The sequence below is a fragment of the Caenorhabditis remanei genome, chromosome I, assembly GCF_010183535.1.
Source record: "Caenorhabditis remanei strain PX506 chromosome I, whole genome shotgun sequence".
NCBI classification, from domain to species: Eukaryota; Metazoa; Nematoda; class Chromadorea; order Rhabditida; family Rhabditidae; genus Caenorhabditis; species Caenorhabditis remanei.
The window spans coordinates 1,818,323-1,835,047 of NC_071328.1; the positions used below are offsets into that span (position 1 = coordinate 1,818,323).

The window sequence follows — 16,725 nt, forward strand, 5'->3', positions numbered from 1 at the left end:
TCAGCTCAAAATCCATGTTGAATCAGCACTTTTTTCTTGTTTTAAAATGAGAATAATGTTTTTAAAATACTTTTTTCAATGTCAAAAAATATCTTTAAAGTTTTGAACTAACTTTTGATTAAACATCTCAAATTTTCAGAAATTTCCAGTTTTTTACCGATTTTTGATGAAAAATACCGTTTTCAGCGAATTTTTGTGCTGAAAAATGGATTTTTTTCGCTTTAAAACTGAAAATTCACTTAATTTCTCGAAAACTGCAGTTCTGTGACCGAATTTTTGCAATTTCTCGGCCGCCCTGTCTGTCTATCCGTTTGTATCAATTAACATACAGTAATTATTACAATTTATTCTAATCGAAGGAAAAAAGAGAAAAAAAGAAAAGAAACCCGCATGAGATGTCCCCTATTTAAGACCTCGTGTGACTCATTTTGGATAGCGTTTGGGACGTTTTGAAACCGATTTATTATCTCGGCACCCTTCTTACAACCGCGCTCTACCGAAACCAAAGAAATTAGTGTGAGAAATTGAGAGACGCAGAGAAAAAAAGACATTTTTCAAGGAAATTTCGGTGGAGCGCAGTTGTAAGAACTGTGCCCAGAGCTAATACGTTTCGTAACCGGTTTCAAAACGCCCCCCAACGCCCCGCCCCCTCTCGTTTTATAACTGTCTGAATCGTGGAGATCTGCTGTTGTTATCAGTCGCGTTGGTGACCGCTGTCTCAGCAGTCGGTTGGAAATTCTTGGTCTCCTCGATGACTTGATCGAAAATCACCTCGATTCCAAGCCAAGTCTCTTTCCCGATTGGGATCAGCCAGTGGGGTTTCACTTGGAATGCGAACCATGCTGGAAATTTGAAAAAAATGGATTTTTTTGACATAAATACCGTTTAAAACTATTTAAATTTATTCGCGAAAATCTGAAATTATGCAGACGCGCTCTATTGACAAAAATGTGTGAATTAGTTCAAAATTATATACATTGTGTAGATCAAATCCAGATCTTCATTTTATTAGTTGACGACTTTTTGATATCTCCGCCCACTTTTGAGATATGCGCCTTTAAAGAGTGGGAGGTTAGAGAGCGTTCTCGCCACCACAGGTTACTATCTTTAAAGGCCCATATCTCGAAAGCGCGAATAGCTATCAAAAAGTTGTCAACTACAAAAATGAAGACCTAGATTTGATCTACAAGAAAAATATAAATTTGGGACACTTGGGACTTGAAGTGACACCAAGGGGACATGTCAAAGTTGACCAGTTTTTTGGTAATTTTTGAAAAAAATAACTGTTTTAAACTCACTCTTCATATCTGGTGGCAATTCGAGCACATAAACATATTTTGTCGGTGTATTTTTCTTAATCCAATCCGTTGCACCGCCCGTCGCGGTGCCCAACATATCAGCGGCGGTGCCGACGCGATATTTGGTCTCCCGATAGGCGAATACACGGTCAGCGGCACGGTTGGCAAGCGTTTCCTGGAAATGTAAGAAATGCAAACGCGCTCCACCGAACACACTCACCAAATCTTTGAAATCTTGTGGATACGTCCTCTTATGGTAGTTATACGGTAGAATCCATAGCTGTCCGTGGGTATGCATGGAGACTAGTGCATACAGGCGACCGTAGATTTCAGATGACATTACAAAGTCACGGACGGCTCTGAAATGTTTGAATTTATATTGATTAAATAGATCGAGAATAGCTCTTTATTTTTGTAGTTGATCACTTTTTTATAGCTCCGCCCATTTTTGAGGTATGCGCCTTTAAAGATAGCATCCGAGAAGAAGCGCCAGTGAAAATTAGCAAACTTTAACATGTCCCCTTGGTGTCACTTTATGTCCCAAGTGTCCCAAATTTATATGCATCATGTAGATCAAATCCAGATCTCTATTTTTGTAGTTGAAAACTTTTTGATAACTCCGCCCACTTTTGAGATATGCGCCTTTAAAGATTGGCGAGGGACGTAATAGTGCGGAGAGACGCAGAGAAGCTAGAATCTTTAAAGGCGCATATCTCGAAAGCGTGAATAGCTATCAAAAAGTTGTCAACTACAAAAATAAAGTCCTATTTTTGATCTACACAGCAAAGTTAAATTTGAAGGTGGTAGACATCAACTGACTTAATTACGCCCCCTCAAAGATCACTATTTCCAAAAAATAGTTTTTTCCTGACCCACCTCGATTCTGGCTCTGAAAACGGTCTTGGTCCCTGGAACTCGTCGGAACACGGATTATTGAACGGATAGTTTTTATGGGAGAACCCAATATCGTAGTTTCGATTCAAATCGACACCCTCACAACAGAGATCTGATGAGAACGGGCCGGTACCCGTGCAGTTTTCGGGTGCTCTGTTTTTACGCCATTGACGGATCTGGAATAAAGAAAATATATGTAAATCTAGAATTTTAACTCAAAATCTTGAAAAAATTGAAAAAAAAAGCAAAAAAAAACGCATTTTCTTTGCTAACTTTGAAAGTGCGTAACTTTAGTATTTATGATGTCAGAGTCACAAATTTATATTCATCATGTAGATCAAATCCAGATCTTTATTTTTGCAGTTGACAATTTCTTGATAGCTCCGTCCACTTTTGATATATGCGCCTTTAAAGATAGGTACCTTTAGCGGCGAGAGAGCAGGAGGGGAGGAGACGCAGAGAAACGAGACGCTCTCCTCTTTTCGCACGCTCTCTCGCCTCCAAATCTTTAAAGGAGCATATCTCAAAAGCGTGAATAGCTATCAAAAAGTTGTCAACTACAAAGATGGAGGCCTAGATTTGATCTACACAAAAAATGTAGATTTGAAAAATATGGTCAAGAATTCGAAAAGTTATAAGCTTTCAAAGTTGGAATTTTTTAAAAGAATTTTTTATTGTAAGTTTCAAAGATTTCAAGCTTCTTCTTTTCTTTTTGTCACTTTTTTCGTTTTCTCTATTTCAGTGTATGCTACAGTATACCTACCGTAGCCCTCGTCGAAGTCCTCGAATAGACGAAACCATCTGGATTGAGAACGGGAAACACATAAATATCCAATGTGTTCACATATTTTGTGATTTTATCGTCGACGAGGTATCCGTTGACCAACTGAAACATTATATAAACAGGATGTGTGTGATGGTGTAATATTAATTGTTTCTTTTTCTAATCTCACTTTTTACACCTTTTGGCAAGGGGAGGACAGCTTGTTGTTGGTCATTAGCTTAGTTTGCGTTTAAGAAGATAACCACTACTGTCTAGTGTGGCCTAAAAAACCAAAGGAAAAACTCGTCCGCGAGAGGAAAAAGTGTGAAAAAGTATGAAAAAAGACAGTAAATGGGGCATAATAGTAACTAGTGTGATGAGAAAAGAAAGCAAAAAAGAATAGCACCCGGTGGGAATTGAACTCGGGTCGCTAGTTTATTGGTCAGACTTCTTACCGGGTAAGCTATATGTGCTCGGCGGCGGCGCGACCGGCGAGGATGGTGATAAAGGTGCGGAAGGATCCACCTTGGTAAGAGAGGTGCCGCCTTTATCACCTCCTTCGGTTTGGCGCCGCCGGTCGACACCCGTGGTGTACATGGTAAGGAGTCTGGCTAGTAATCTCGCATCCAGGGTTCGATTCCCACCCCGTGCAAACATTTTTTGCTTTTGGTAACAAGCCTAATGGTAGCTCCAACTTTCGATTTAAGCCTTTCTATAACGGGTTGTAAAAGTTTTCTCCGCCCAAAAATACATTTACATTTACCTTCTCAATAAAATACACAGCAACATGAAACGCGGGCCATTCCCTTGCATGATTCCCACCGTCCAACCACACTGCGATTTTCCGTTTTCCCGCTGGTGCAGGCTTCCCGATTCGAACTCCGAGCAGGGGACGCCCTTCCCGTGATCTACCAATAGTTTTCAGCTGGACAAACGAAGGATTGTCATGGGCGACACCTTTCACATAGTCCTCGAATTGTGGCCAGTCGTTGTAGACAGTTAGGTCGAAGAATGGGGTTCGGGCGCCGCAATTTACGTTGGGTGTCCTGAAGAAAAGACAAAATTGAAAAAATTCTGAATGAAAATCATGTAAAAACTGTTCGAAACTCAAAAATAAATATACCAATCTGCTTGTTACAAAAAGTAAAAAAGAATAGCAACAAGAAAAAATCGAACCCTGGATGCGAGATTACTGGCCATACTCCTTACCAGGTACACCACGGGTGACGGCCGGCGGCGCCAAACCGAAAGTGGAGATGAAGGTGGCGCGGTCGGCTTAATCACCACCTTCGATGTGGCGCCGCCGGCCGACACTCGTGGTGTACCCGGTAAGGAGTCTGGCCAGTAATCTCGCATCGGGGGTTCGGTGTTTTCTGCTTGCTATAATTTTTTACTCTTTGTAACAAGCATGATGGTATATTTATTTTTGAGTTTCAAGCTATTTTCATATGGTTTTCATGATTTTCATTAGAAAAAAGTGCGCTTTTGGATACCCAGGTTAAACAGGTTTCTTTTCTCCGACCCCCCAAAAAAACCATTATCACTTCCTTTTTGATAAGATGAGATTCATTTCCGTATTCTTTTTTTGAGTACCGCTAGGTTCCCCCCGTCTAATCGATATATCGTAAAGAATATCAATCACTGATTATGATTAGACTATCCCCTCCTCTAGTATTCTGCCAACACAATCTTCTGTCTCTTATCAATAACCACTTTCTGTTTGTTGCAGATGGAAGGAAACATATGGCATTTTGCTTTAGACGGGGGAAAATGAAAAGAAACGAGTGACCTTGTTCTTCTGAAAGGAAAGGAACAATGGGGGGGAGGTCAAACTGGATTCTAGAGAAGGGAGTAATCAAACATCTAGTAGAACTTTTTGGGCACAAAACCATTAATTTTTTCGATAAAGGAATAAAAAACTTGTGAAAACCCCAAAAACCTCCGAATTAAAAAAATATATTTACCCGAAAATTATATCAAAAGAACCGCCTCTTCCTGCTGATTCTAACAGTGACACTTTTGTCGCCTGAAACTTTCGAAAGACCCTTAAAAATCTTTTTAAAAAACCAAAAACCTTTCAAAAAAAAATTCTTAAATTTATCCAAAAATTATACCATTAGAACCGCCTTTTTCTGCTGATTTTAACGGTAGTACTTTCATTGCCTAAAACCTTCACCATGCGAAGTTACACACGTTTTACTCAGGCGACCAACGACGGCCGCCGGGATCCTAGGCCACCGACGCCGGTTTTCTCTTCCGGATAAGAAAAACGTGTGTAAAACGTGGAAAGTAGAGAGTTAAGAGGGGAAAAATATATCGTTGGAAACGGGAAGAAATGACGGATTTTTTGAGATAGGTTAGGGGGAACTTGGGTGAATTTTTTTTTGTTGGAAGTTTTGAAAATTTGATGTTTTTGAAGCTTTAAAACGGAAAATCGAAGTAATTAACGTTTTACACTTTTTTAGATTCAAATTATGGTTAAACTTTCAAAAAAAGGATTTTTAATTTTCAAGAATGCTTACCACAGAAACAAGACAAATGGTACTAAGGTACTGAGACACCTGACGAGCATCTTCTTGAAAAATGTGAGAAGAGGCGCGAAACTTCAGAAGACGTCGTCTATAGTGGGGGTGTCTTCTCCTCTTCTGCCTACAACTGACACATTGCCAAACGAAAAAAACCTTGAGGGGGGGATTGGGGGCGGAGCGCGGACGCTGTCGACGATATCAAGCAGAAGACTGTGAGAGAGAGAGAGAGAGAGAGAGAGACAGAGAGAAAGAGACTAAATAATACCGAATCTATAATAATAACATTGAGAAGAAGTGGAAGTGTGAAAGTGTTTGTATACAGATATCAGTGGGGGAGGAGGAAATGGAGAAAAAGTGGAACTATTTCAATACTGGAATTGATAGAACACGAGAGTCTCACTTTGACAACCAGTATACTGTAGCTGGGTTACTGTAATCTGGGTGTACGGTAGCTCAGAAAAAAACGTTGTGAGCGAGCAGTTTTGATTTTTTTTGTTGAAAACATTGATGGTGCCGCACGGACCCAATTTTCTGATTTTAGAATTTAGAATTTATATTGATTAGATGGATCAAAAACAGTTCTTTATTTTTGTAGTTGACCATTTTTTGATAGCTCCGCCCACTTTTGAGATATGCGCCTTTAAAAATGTGAAAATGTTGAAATCCAACTTTCGAAATTTTGAAAAAATTGCCAACTTTGACACTACCGTCTTGTCCCATATCATGCCCTTTTTTTCAAATTTATATTTTTCTTGTAGATCAAACCTAGTTCTACATTTTTGTAGTTGACCATTTTTTGATTGCTCCGCCCACTTTTGAGATATGCGCCTTTAAAGATAGCATTCGAGAAGTGGCGCCATTATTAAAAAATTTATCAACTTTGACATGTCCCCTTGGTGTCCCTTCATGTCCCAAGCGTCCCAAATTTATATTTATCATGTAGATCAAACCTAGATCTTCATTTTTGTAGTTGACAACGTTTTGATAGCTCCGCCCACTTTTGTGGTATGCGCCTTTAAAGGATTGTAACTTTTCTGCGTCCTCCCCTCTCTCATCGCAAGCTGCAATCTTTGAAGGCGCATATTTCAAAAGTGGGCGGAGCTATCAAAAAGTTGTCAACTATAAAAATGAAGATCTAGTTGTGTTCTAAATGATAAATATCAATTTGGGACACTTGGGACAAAAAGTGACACCAAGGGGACCTGTCAAATTTGATCAATTTTTATATGACACCTTACCAAATATTTTGGAAAAAAAAGCATAGCCTCAGATTTCTTTCAAAACCATAAACCACTACTGTAGTTCTCATACATCTGGTTCAACTATCCCTTTCAAAAAAGTTATAACACATGAGAGCGTACTACTGTAATACGTCTCTCTCAAGGTCAAAAATTGAATGGAGATCTAGATCAGTGACAGGCTGTCTGTAACAGTAGAGATGAGGGTTACAATCAGGTTCAAGTTTTTGAAAGGAGATGAACCCTAAGAACATCTGGACCTAAAAATATTGTCAAAAACTAGAGAAATGGTGGTCCGACACTTGTAATTCCTTCCAAATCGCTCGGATTTCGAAAATTTTTATATCACCGTAATCCTTACAAAACGCAAAAAACAATAGCAAAGAGAAGAAATCGAACCCGGGATGCGAGATTGGTGGTCAGACTCCTTCCCGGGTAGGCTAAACGTGCGAGGCGACGGCGCCACATCGAAGGTGGTGATGAAGGTAGCGCACCCCATAGGTTGGGCGTGGGGTGCTCCACTTTCATTACCATCTTCGGTTCCGCGCCGCCGGCTGTCAACCATCACAGGTAAACCGCTAAGTCCCAAAAACGGGCCGGCGGCGGCGCGCAAGTTGCCCAACGGCGAACATACGGTGGTTGAAGGTGCGAGCCGCCGACGGACCAACGTTTAGCAGCCGACGGACCAACGTTTAGCTGCCACCGGGCCAACTTTCACCCGGCGCACTTTCCCAATAGGCCCCTTTCCCCGGTAGTTTCGGAACACATGGTTGAATAATTATTGTTTATTATAAGAAAAAACAAAAATACAATTAAAAAGGAAGAAAGAAGAAAAATAGAAATTAAAATATTCTTGGCTTTTGACTCCATTTGACTTGTTTCCTTTCGCTTCTTATTGCTTCGATCCAAGTGTGAAATTGAACGATCGGAGTTTTTATTATCATTCGAGAGAATCCTTTTTTGGTGAAGATTGTTCTTTAAATCTGAAATAAAATGAGTAAAATTTGCTCGAAGTTCAATAGTTACGCACATTGATTTCTCCTTTAGCTTGTTGAATACCGCTGAGTATTGTAACAAATCCTTTGAGGGGAGACATACGTTCGATTCCGAAGATGAGTACACTTGACGATGTTTTGTCCTAAATAACCATGCTTATTTTCTTTTATAAAGAAATGAAAATACCTTTATTTTATGTGAAAAACGTCGTCGTTGTCTCTGAATTTCTCATGGAAACGTTTTGGTAGTCCTGATGGGCTTCTGTTGCTTTTTTCAAGGGATAATACGTCGGATTCTGTAAAAGAATAGGTAATTTTCATAAAATTATAATCAGATTCATGCACGGCGATTTTTTCGGAACCACCCCCTTTCATTCTAACGAGTTTTTTCTCGAAAATGAATTGTAATTTTCGGAAAATTCTTTTTAACTCCTGTATTTAGATTCTCCAGTTACCTCGGATAATTACAGAAAATTTTCCGAAAATTACAATTCATTTTCGAGAAAAACTCGTTAGAATGAAAGGAGGTGGTTCCGAAAAAATCAACGTGTTCATGAGATAACAAACCTTTTCTGTCCTCCGATAGCGAAAACATCCTCCATATTGCGTTGAGGCGCCCGACGCCATCACAAGTTGTATCGATTAGCCTAGAAACGAATAATGGAGTAATTATTCAACGGGTAGAAAGCGGATAGTTATTAAGATTGTTCAATTATCTAAACGAAATGTAACAAACTAAAAAATTACCAAGAAATACATGAAAATCGAAGAAAAATAAGCGTTTTTACTGAAAAATAATTCGAGCGGCGCCGGTGAAGATTTACTGCGAACACCGGAATAGCGGAGTATCGTTGCGACTTCTCGCTGAAAGCGGCGGCTTGGATTGAAACTTGAATGTTGAAGAAATGTTGAAAAAGAGCAAATAGTTGAGAAAAGTAGTGAACGTCAAATAGTTTTAAATAGAATGAAACCGAAAATTGCAAAAGAGACATATTTCAATAACTATGAATATGGATTTGAATTACCGTATAACCCGTGATAGAGACGCATCCAGATGTACAAGTTCAACGTATTTAGCATAACTTGGTTCTAAGAAGAGATACTAAAAAGTTTCCAACTGACAAAATATAGCTTGATACAAATGAAATATTTCATCAGTTGAAAAAAAGTTCGTAACTCAGATGCCATTCGAGATATGTATCTTGCTTCAAACTCTTCATAATAGGTTCTCCTGTGATACAGGTTTCACGGTTATAGTCCTTTATTTGTATGATGAATTGGTCACTGGGGAACAATCTAGGAAGAAAAAAGTAAAGAAATTAGATTCAAAATTTATCCATCAGTGTGATAGTTTCTTGAAATTCCAACTCAAACTCTTTCTCGGAACAGTGTCGTTCACCGGTTATTAAGCCGCCGTTTAGCCGTCAGCGGTTCACTCACCGGTTATTAGCCCGTTCCTGGCCAGTGATTTAGCCGCCAGCGGCTGTTCAGCCGCCATTAAGCCGTTTTTAAGCCGCCAAAAATAAAATCCATTTTTATGAAAAAAACGAAATAAAGAATGAATCATCTATCTAATAGGACCCATCTCCTAAAATATTTTCTCAAAATTCCATCTCTAACACAACTTCTGTAATGTTCCGCAACATTGTCGTTCACCGGTTATTAAGCCGCCGTTGGGACTTTGGCGGTCGCTCACCGGTTATTGGGCCGTTATTAAGCCGCAAGCGCTTTTTCAGCCGCCGCCGGCCCGTTTTTGGGACTTAGCGGTTTACCTGTGATGGCCTACCTGGTAAGGAGTCTGTCCGCCAATCTCGCATCCCGGGTTCGATTCTTTCTCCTCACCAATATTTTTTACTTTTTGTAACAAGTATGCTGGCAGGTCAATTTTCGAAACTAATCCAAGAAAAGTGGCAGAAACCATGAACAATGAATGTAAAATTGTCTATACAGGTTCGAGACGACACCAAACAAACTACATTATCACACAAACTGATAATGGTTGTAAACATATGTTGTTGATTACCTTCTTCTTCTTCTTATTCTTCTTCTTCATGCTTCTTTCTTCTTTCCTTCCAATTTGCCATCTCTCAACATGGCAAAACCAAACAAGGGGACGGTACTAATCGAATTAGTACTTCTTACTCTCAATAAGGAAAGAATGCAAACAATAAGAAAAGAGAATAAGAAAAGAACATATTGCGGGGGAACTTTATTCATCATCGCACACACTCATTTTCTCTCTTTAAAGCTCACATCTGACGCGGGAGCCGAGAAATCTTTCAGCTTCAGAAGGACTGCTTTCATGGTGGCACGCTCGGCGGGCGACTTCGTCCAACACGATTTCAGAGCGATTTCCGCAATCATAGGAGGCGTGATCTGGAAAAAAGAGAGTTCCCGGCATCGCAGGGCAATGAAAATTATACCAGGGTGTTTGTTACAAAAAGCAAAAAATATTAGGAAGGAGAAAAAATCGAACCCTGGTTGCAAGATTACTGGCCAGACTCCTTACCAGGTACACCACGGGTGTCGGGCGGCGGCACCAAACCGAAGGTGGTGATAAAAGCGGCGCCTCTCTTGCCAAGGTGGATCCGGCCGCACCTTTATCACGACCCTCGCCGGTCGCGTCGCCGCTCTGCCACCATAGCCTACCCGGTAAGGAGTCTGACCAGTAAACTAGCGACCCGGGTTCGATTTTTTCTTCTCGTTTTTCTCTTTTGCTTTTTGTAACAATTACGCTGGCACCAAAATTAGTCACCTCCGGAAATGGCATTCGATAATCATCACAAAAAATTTTGGCTCTGGTCTGTAAGTTCGTCATTCCGGGATACGGATCGGCACCGTCCGCATAGATCTCCCACATGAGGACGCCGAACGCCCAGACGTCACTTTTCAACGAGTACAACTTGTCCTGCATCACTTCCGGCGCCAACCATTTGACTGGAACTTTTCCAAGCGTGTCATCTTGCATTTCGGTACGTTTGTCGTCGGACAATCCGAAATCCGAAATCTTGATTTGCTGGAAAAATAATCCAAATTTTTAATATTAGGCCACGCCCCCTTACGTCCGTCAACGAGAGGAGACAATTTCTGGCGGCAATGTCACGATGGAGGCACTGTTTCTTCTCCAAATAAGCCAGCCCATCGGCGGATTCAATACAGAAACGAAGACGTTCGGATAGTGTCGTTTTGGTTTTATTCTTGCGAAGATACGAGAGAAGAGATCCGTCTGAAAAAGTATTTCTATCAGTTGAAAAAAAAAAGAAAAAATTGATCAACTTCAAAGGCTTCTAACTATGTCAATATGTTTCCAACCATTTTCAAATTTACATTCATCGTGCAGATCAAATCTAGATCTTCATTTTTGTAGTTGACAACTTTTTGATAGCTCTTCACGATTTCGAGATATGCACCTTTAAAGTGAGGCACCTGGAGAGCGGCTCGAGGGGGAGGGAGGGAGACGCAGAGAAACGAGACGCCCTCCTCGTTTCGCACGCTCTCTAACCTCCCAATCTTTAAAGGCGCATAACTCAAAAGCGTGAAGAGCTATCAAAAAGTTGTCAACTACAAAAATGATGTCCTATTTTTGATCTACAGAATAAATATAAATTTGAAACATTTTGATTTTTCCTTTTCTTCAAAAATGGAAAAAGAAACTCACGTGGACAAATCTCCATCAAAATCATCAATGGGTGGGCGTGGACAGCAAGACCTGAAAATATAAAAAAATCGAGAGGGTAGTTCAAAAATATTTCTAAATGCACTATTTTTGAAGGAGCCGGCCCTCCTTGGGGTACTGTAGCGCTGCGGCGCGCGTGCTCATTTTGCTGTACTCACTTCAGCGAGATACAGTAACCCAGGATGACGTTCTATCAAAAAGTTGTCAACTACAAAAATGTGGATCTAGGTTTGATCTACACAAACAACGTAAATTTTGGACACTTGGGACAAAAAGTGACACCAAGGGGACATGTCAAAGTTGACCAATTTTCTTGAATTGGATGCTATTTTTAAAGGCGCATATCTCAAAAATGGGCGGAGCTATCGAAAAGTTGACAACTACAAAAATGTAGAACTAGGTGTGATCTACAAGAAAAATATAAATTTGAAAAAAAATGGGCATGAAATGGGACAAGACGGTAGTGTCAAAGTTGGCAATTTTTTCAAAATTTCAAAAGTTGGATTTCAAAATTTTCACACTTTTGTCTTTTTTTTGGAGTTTTTTGTGCGTCTGTGCATCTGTGTGTCCGGATGTCCCCCAAAATTAAATTTCTGGCACCTTTCCCATCACATGATCCTGTTGGTTTATATTATGATCTCGCGAGTCGTCCCCCGCTTCCTCAATTTCTAACTTCAATAATTTCCCGTATTTCATTCAATCTATTCGTCTAAACAATTCACAATTATAAAACAAACAAAAACACGGCGAATCTCGTGCTGACGTGCAGGGGGGCGGGGTAATCTGAAACCTCTGTCCTCTCTCCTATTCGTCTAATTGTTAGAGCACGTCATCAACAAATTCTTCTAAACGAACGAAAAAATACAAAAAACTTGGGACAAAGTTCAAAAAAATCGAGAAAAACGGGCGGAACTGAAGATACTACCGCATAAAATAAAGGTCAACTTTGAAAGCTTATAACATTGTCATTTTTGACTAATTTTCAAAAAATTTAACATAGATCTGTAGATCAAACCTTGATCTACATTTTTGTAGTTTACAACTTTTTGATAGCTATTCACGCTTTTGAGATATAGAGGCTCAAAGTTTGCGAAAAACCACCGGGCGAGAGAGCGTGCGGAAAGAGGAGTGCGTCTCGCTTCTCTGCGTCTCCCTCCCTCCCGCTCTCTCGCCGCCACAGGTTCCTATCTTTGAAGGCGCGTATCTCGAAAGCGTGAAGAGCTAGAAGAAAACTGTCAACTACAAAAATGTAGTTCAAGATTTGATCTACAAAATAGTGTTAAATTCAAAAAAAATAGTCAACAATTGACAAAGTTACAAGGTTTCAAAAATAAGTAATTTTTTGGATTTTCTTGAATTTGCGTAACTTTTAGCGCTTATATCTCAGTAGCGTGAATAGATATCAAAAAGTTGTCAACTACAAAAATATAGCGCTAATTGTGATCTACCAGAAAAACACTTACCAATAATTCGAACAATATGCGGATGCTGGTATTTTCTCATCAGTCTCGCCTCCTTCATAAACGCCGCCCGTGTCTCGCGAGTCATCTGACATCTCATCGTCTTCACCGCCGCCTCCACTTTTTGACCTCCGATCTCACACTCGGCCAGCGATACCTGGAAGAGAAGTCTCTCGTGGCTGGCCTAGGAAACCCGAAAATGGAAAAAAGTTAGGCCACCAAAATTTTTCGAAGATTTTTTCCTTTTTAAGACAAATATGACCAAAAATACGATGAAATGGAAGAAAAATCGCAAAAAAAACCAGAAAAAATCGCAATTATTCAAATTCGCGGTGTGAGCAAGTGCGCTCCATCGATAGAATCGTTAAAATTGGAAATTTCCCGTTTTTTGACAAATAGATGGTTTGAAAGGGTTTGGAATACAATTTTACAAAAAAAATTTTGAAAAACGCCAAAAAATTGAAAGAAATGACGCTTTTTGAAAATATGAAAAATGCAAGTGCGCTCCATTGATAATTTGAGTAGTTTTCGAGGTTTCAGTCGGTTTTCACAGCTTTTAACAGTTTTTTGTCATAATATTGTAGTTTGTCTTCTTTTCTAGTCAAAAAATTAAAATTTTTCAAAAAATTTTCCCTGGTGGCCTAGAAAAACCCGAAACTCGGCCATCACACCTACCTCTCCGAACGCTCCTTCTCCGAGTTTTTTGATGAAAACGATGCTGTCGTGATCGATTATCCAATCGGGCTTCCCAATCGGTGTCCGCAGTTTGACACCCGACACTTTTGTCACCGGAATCCCGTTTGTCCTGAAAAAATGAAAATTTGAAAAAAAAATTTTGGAAATTTTTTTTTTTTTTTTTTGGATTTTTGTGATTTCCTCAAGATTAATCCTAAAAATTAACAAATTATGGCTTCCTGCAATAACGTCGTTTTGACCTACTTAGGCATAGTAGATCAAATTTTTTTTTGGTAGATCAAAATTCAGGTGGCCAAGGAACACGCATTTTTTTCAAAAAAAAATTTTCTTTCGTTTTTTTTTTGCAAAATTGAATTCCAAACTCTTTCAAAGTATCTGTCATTCAAAAATCCGCCTGAAATGTCCAATTTGAAGTTTTTGTCAATGGAGCGCACTTGCTCACACCACAAATTTGAAAAATGCTGATTTTCTCGGTGATTTTGTGATTTTTCTAGCATTTCAGAGTGAAAAAACAATTCAAAAATTTCGGGTGGCCTAACTTTTGCAAAAACTCGGCCACCGGACCTCAACGGCCCGGAAATCATCATTTTCTCAACAGAGCGCATTTGCATTTTTATCGAATTCAATTTTTTTTTCTTTTGCAAAATTGAATTCCAAACCTTTTCAAACTATCTATTATTCAAAATCCGCTTGAAATCTCTTATTTTAGTGATTTTATCAATGGAGCGCACTTGCTCACACCACAATTTTGAATAATTGCGATTTTTATCGATTTTTTTGGTTTTTTGTGGTATTTCTCACATTTCAACGTTTTATCGGTCAATTTTGTCTTTAAAAATGCAAATAATCGATGAAAGTGGCCTAACTTTTGCAAAAACTCGGCCATCGGACCTCAACGGCCCGAAAATCATCATTTTCTCAACAGAGCGCATTTGCATTTTTATCGAATTTAAATTTTTTTTTCAAAAAAATTCTCAGAAAATGACGTACATATGCCAGTGTACCAACTGTTCGATTGTCTTCTCCTTATGGTACCCTTCGAACCAGAAATTCTCTCCGTTCGCATCACAATTCACGACGAAATTGTGGAGTTTCGAGTCGTGTCGAACCGACAGAATCATCGACATTTTGCCTGCAAAAAATGTCGATTTTGTCGATAAATATATTTTATCGACTTTCGAAGAGTTTCATCGATAGTCGATTCGAATCGACAATAATCAGGTCGAGAAAACTGAAAAAAAGATCAGCTTCAATCGATAAAAAGTCGACAAACATTTCGAACTTTTGTCGATAAAAATCGGGAAAATTTATCGACAAAACGAAGGGAAAATCGATAAAGATTCGACTCTGATATTTATCGATAAAAATCCAAAATATTTGTCGACTTTTTAGTTTTATCGATAAAAATCGGTTTTCCTTCAAACTACCTGATTTTTATCGACTAACAACGTTTTTGTCTGATTTTCAACCAGTTTTTAAAGAAATTTTATCGATAAAAGTCGACTATTTATTGACTCTCCTTCAAACTACCAGATTTTATCGACAAAAACTGATTTTCGTCGATTTTCACACTGTTTTTTTTTCGATTTTTACCGAGTTCCGTTTTATCGATCAAGTTCCCGATTATTATCGACAAAAATTCGAAACATTTGTCGATTTTTTATCGAATGGGGCTAACTTTTTCAGTTTTATCGACAATTACCGACAAAAAGCGATTTTTGACAGATTTTTGTCGATTTTCACTCAGTTTTATCGATTTTATCGACATCTGAAGCTGAGCTCCCATTTATCGACATTGCCTCCGTTTTGTCGATAAAAATTTATTTTCCATCTCGAATTTTATCGACAAAAAACTGATTTTCGTCAATTTTCACCCAATTTTATCGACTTTTATCGACAAAAGTCAACTTTTTTTATCGTCTGAAGCTGTTTTTTCAGTGTTATCAAAAATTATCGACAAAAATCGACTTTTTATTGACTAAAAGCAGTTTTTGACTGATTTTTTTTCGTTTTTATCCAATTTTATCGATTTTATCGACAACTGAAGCTGGGTCCCTATTTATCGACATTGCCTCCGTTTTGTCGATAAAAATTTATTTTCCATCTCGAATTTTATCGACAAAAAACTGATTTTCGCCAATTTTCACCCAATTTTATCGACTTTTATCGACAAAAGTCAACTTTTTATAGCGATTTTAGACTGATTTTTGCCAATTTTATCGACTTTTTATCGATTTTTTATCGACATTTCTTACCATTAACCTCCGACGCTCTCAACAGAAACGAGCCGTGCTTCTGAAGTATCTCATCGGCGTCTTGTCTCTGAAGTACCCCATGAAACCAATCGATATTCTTCTCCGTCGTCGCTTCTGTAGTTGATGACGTGGAATCTGTTGTAGTCGTCATATTCGGATTCAGAAGACGTCAAAATTGAAAAATGATTCATTTTCCCTGGCTTTTTTTCAATTTTTGAGTTTTTAATGTTTTTTGGTTATTTCACGTTAAATTTTTTGCAAATTTTCAGGAAAAAAAATTCCAGATATTTAGCAGTACACATTTTATCTTTATGTACATTCGAGAGGGTATATAAAAGGGAAAAAAGAAGCGCCAAATTTGAAAAATTCCTAGTTTTTGCAGGGAGAAAATGTGGTGGAAAAGAAGAATGATGAGGTTGTGTGAATTGAATAGCATGATCTAATAATTTTGAAAAGTCCAACCCCTCTTTTTCTTTTCAAAACGTTTTTATAAAATGGATTCTTCGAGTTCAAAAAACGAGACGAAAAAAAAGAAGAGGGGGGAGAGAAGAGACACAGAAAAATATACACTAGAAATCATTAGTCTCATTTCCAGTTTGACTGAAAACGAGACAAAAATGATTTCAGAGGAAAGAAACAGACAGACAAAGAGAGAGATAATATATAGTCAAATAAGCAAATTTGCTCTTTTTTAGTGTATAATAACGAGGTGTGTGTACAGTAAGAAATTGATGAGAAAGAAAACGGATATAGTGATCCATCTGACTGACGCTGAAAATGATGGAGAGGCGAATGTTTAACCAGGCAAACGCCGAGTCAGCAGATGATTGTATACCCAAAAAAGATACAGGGAAAAAGGGGGCGGGGCGAGACGGAAAAATTCAAGATGAATTGGTGCATGTAATGTATGTATGGGGGGGGG

At 38.8% G+C, this 16,725-nt stretch overlaps 2 protein-coding genes across 2 annotated transcripts; both read right to left on the reverse strand.

Annotated features, from left to right (window-relative positions):
- Nucleotides 1–657: 657 nt before the first annotated feature.
- Nucleotides 658–5,527, reverse strand: GCK72_000246 (uncharacterized protein; the record flags this gene model as incomplete). The annotated part of the gene is made up of 7 exons (XM_053722358.1): nucleotides 658–842; nucleotides 1,299–1,473; nucleotides 1,519–1,657; nucleotides 2,175–2,368; nucleotides 2,956–3,078; nucleotides 3,719–4,001; nucleotides 5,478–5,527. 7 exons carry the CDS (start codon nucleotides 5,525–5,527, stop codon nucleotides 658–660), a joined length of 1,149 nt encoding a protein of 382 aa, XP_053591003.1.
- A 4,418-nt stretch (nucleotides 5,528–9,945) lies between these two features.
- Nucleotides 9,946–15,954, reverse strand: GCK72_000247 (uncharacterized protein; the record flags this gene model as incomplete). The annotated part of the gene is made up of 8 exons (XM_053722359.1): nucleotides 9,946–10,092; nucleotides 10,472–10,732; nucleotides 10,779–10,942; nucleotides 11,375–11,425; nucleotides 12,856–13,009; nucleotides 13,528–13,657; nucleotides 14,539–14,680; nucleotides 15,804–15,954. 8 exons carry the CDS (start codon nucleotides 15,952–15,954, stop codon nucleotides 9,946–9,948), a joined length of 1,200 nt encoding a protein of 399 aa, XP_053591004.1.
- Nucleotides 15,955–16,725: the final 771 nt, after the last annotated feature.